We start from the raw sequence: 1,578 nt of genomic DNA, 5'->3' as shown, positions 1-1,578 counted from the left end.
AAAAAGGGTTTTACTTGTGAGCTAGATTTTGGTTTACATTTCAATGCTCATTTGAATATTTCTCACCTATGTATATTTTTGAGAGTTTGTAATCACATTTTTTATGTTTAGAGTTGATATTGTTTAGTTGAAGTTGAAGATCATTTTAATTATATTTAAAATAACTTTAAAAGGATCTGGTGTGGAGGAGGTTCAAAAATGTGTCATGCTTGTAGCAAGCAGCTTCAAGTTCAAACCAAATGAGGGAAGATAATGAATTTCAGATTTCAGACATCCTCATATCGACCTTTGTATAATCTGTTAGAATCAGAATCGTGTGATCTTTAGAGCGTGAGCCTTTTGATACGAGCCAATTTTTTGATTTGGAATTTTACTTTTTCCCTCTATTTCCCCAGCCGTGCACTCTTACAGAAGCGACAGTTCTTTCACTCTCATAGAGCTCAGGTAAGAATTTGTTTTGCTTTGTTTTGTACATGGCACTCTTTTAATTTTCATGCCTGAATGTATTTTTTTGATGAAATAAAATAATCAAACTCAGAACTCCGAAAATGTTTCTTTTTTAGAGTTCTCGCAATTCAACACTATACAGTTATGGACAAATATAAAGTTTTTGGATTCAGAAAAGCTTGATCCCCATTATGTGGTTTACCATTTAGCACTATTTAACATTTGGAGATTACGATCTAGAACTACCCTCCATGCTAGGTTCGGGTAGTTATCAAATACTGCAAGTACCATTGATCGTGTAATCTCGGTAGTGGATCCCACTAAAACCCCCATGTCGAATTATTTATCATCGCCTTGTTGATGGAGAAGTTTAAGAAATGCCGCCTTTATGCCGGACATCTCGCCATCTCATTGTCAGATTTCAAGTTCATCTTCCACTTTCAGCTACATCTTTTGAAAGAATTTTAAATATGGAATTGTTCTTTTCTCACCTTTCATTGCTAACATGAAATGAACAATTTGGGACTTCAACGATCTTAAAGTGCTTCCTTTTTTGGTAGTGACACTTTTTGATGAGACATTAAAAATGTAAAGCCTGTCAAATGATATAATACAAATGTGCTACTTTGCAGGAACACATTGATCATCTAAAAGATAATGAAATAAATCCTTGCGTTTTCGGCTGTACCGAATGTTATTTTTTGCTTCTGTGGAACTATGTTCAGATTATGAGTTTGTTGACTGTGCTTTAGAATTTTCAAATCTATTTATATGATATCTACTTTACCTTTTTCTAGTTCTCTGCGTTCCTCTTCATAATTTGCTTGTGGTCCTTGACACTTGAATAACAATTGGAAGAATGAACAGTTCAAGTAATTCATATAATGTTATTACTTGTGATCGTCCATTCTCAGTACTCTTAGTGGTGTCAAATTGTTTAACATTATTTTGTAGAGAGCTCGGGGATGTCTAATGCCTTGCATCACTATATTGTATACATGGGGTCCAATTTTCTAAAGGATATTTTAGAAATATATCTTCTTTCTGGTCTTGTTCTCTTTGATGTCAGTTCATACACACATGACTAATGAGTCTAGTATTCATGCTTTCCTACGCACGCTACATACATGT

At 34.0% G+C, this 1,578-nt stretch overlaps 1 protein-coding gene across 7 annotated transcripts in view; it reads left to right on the top strand.

Moving 5' to 3' along the window:
• The window catches only part of LOC111388119 (polycomb group protein EMBRYONIC FLOWER 2-like), a 15,378-nt gene extending 13,806 nt beyond the window's left edge, over positions 1-1,572 (top strand). For all 7 annotated transcript variants that reach the window (XM_023012791.1, XM_023012789.1, XM_023012790.1 and 4 more), the window contains exon 18: positions 396-1,572. In XM_023012791.1, coding sequence (XP_022868559.1) covers positions 396-501 — 106 coding nt within the window. In that variant the 3' untranslated portion in view covers positions 502-1,572. The remainder of the gene's footprint in view (positions 1-395) is intronic.
• The last annotated feature ends 6 nt before the right edge of the window (positions 1,573-1,578 follow it).

This window comes from Olea europaea, unplaced genomic scaffold (genome assembly GCF_002742605.1).
Source record: "Olea europaea var. sylvestris unplaced genomic scaffold, O_europaea_v1 scaffold4551, whole genome shotgun sequence".
NCBI classification, from domain to species: Eukaryota; Viridiplantae; Streptophyta; class Magnoliopsida; order Lamiales; family Oleaceae; genus Olea; species Olea europaea.
This window is presented reverse-complemented; position numbering and strand designations above follow the sequence as displayed.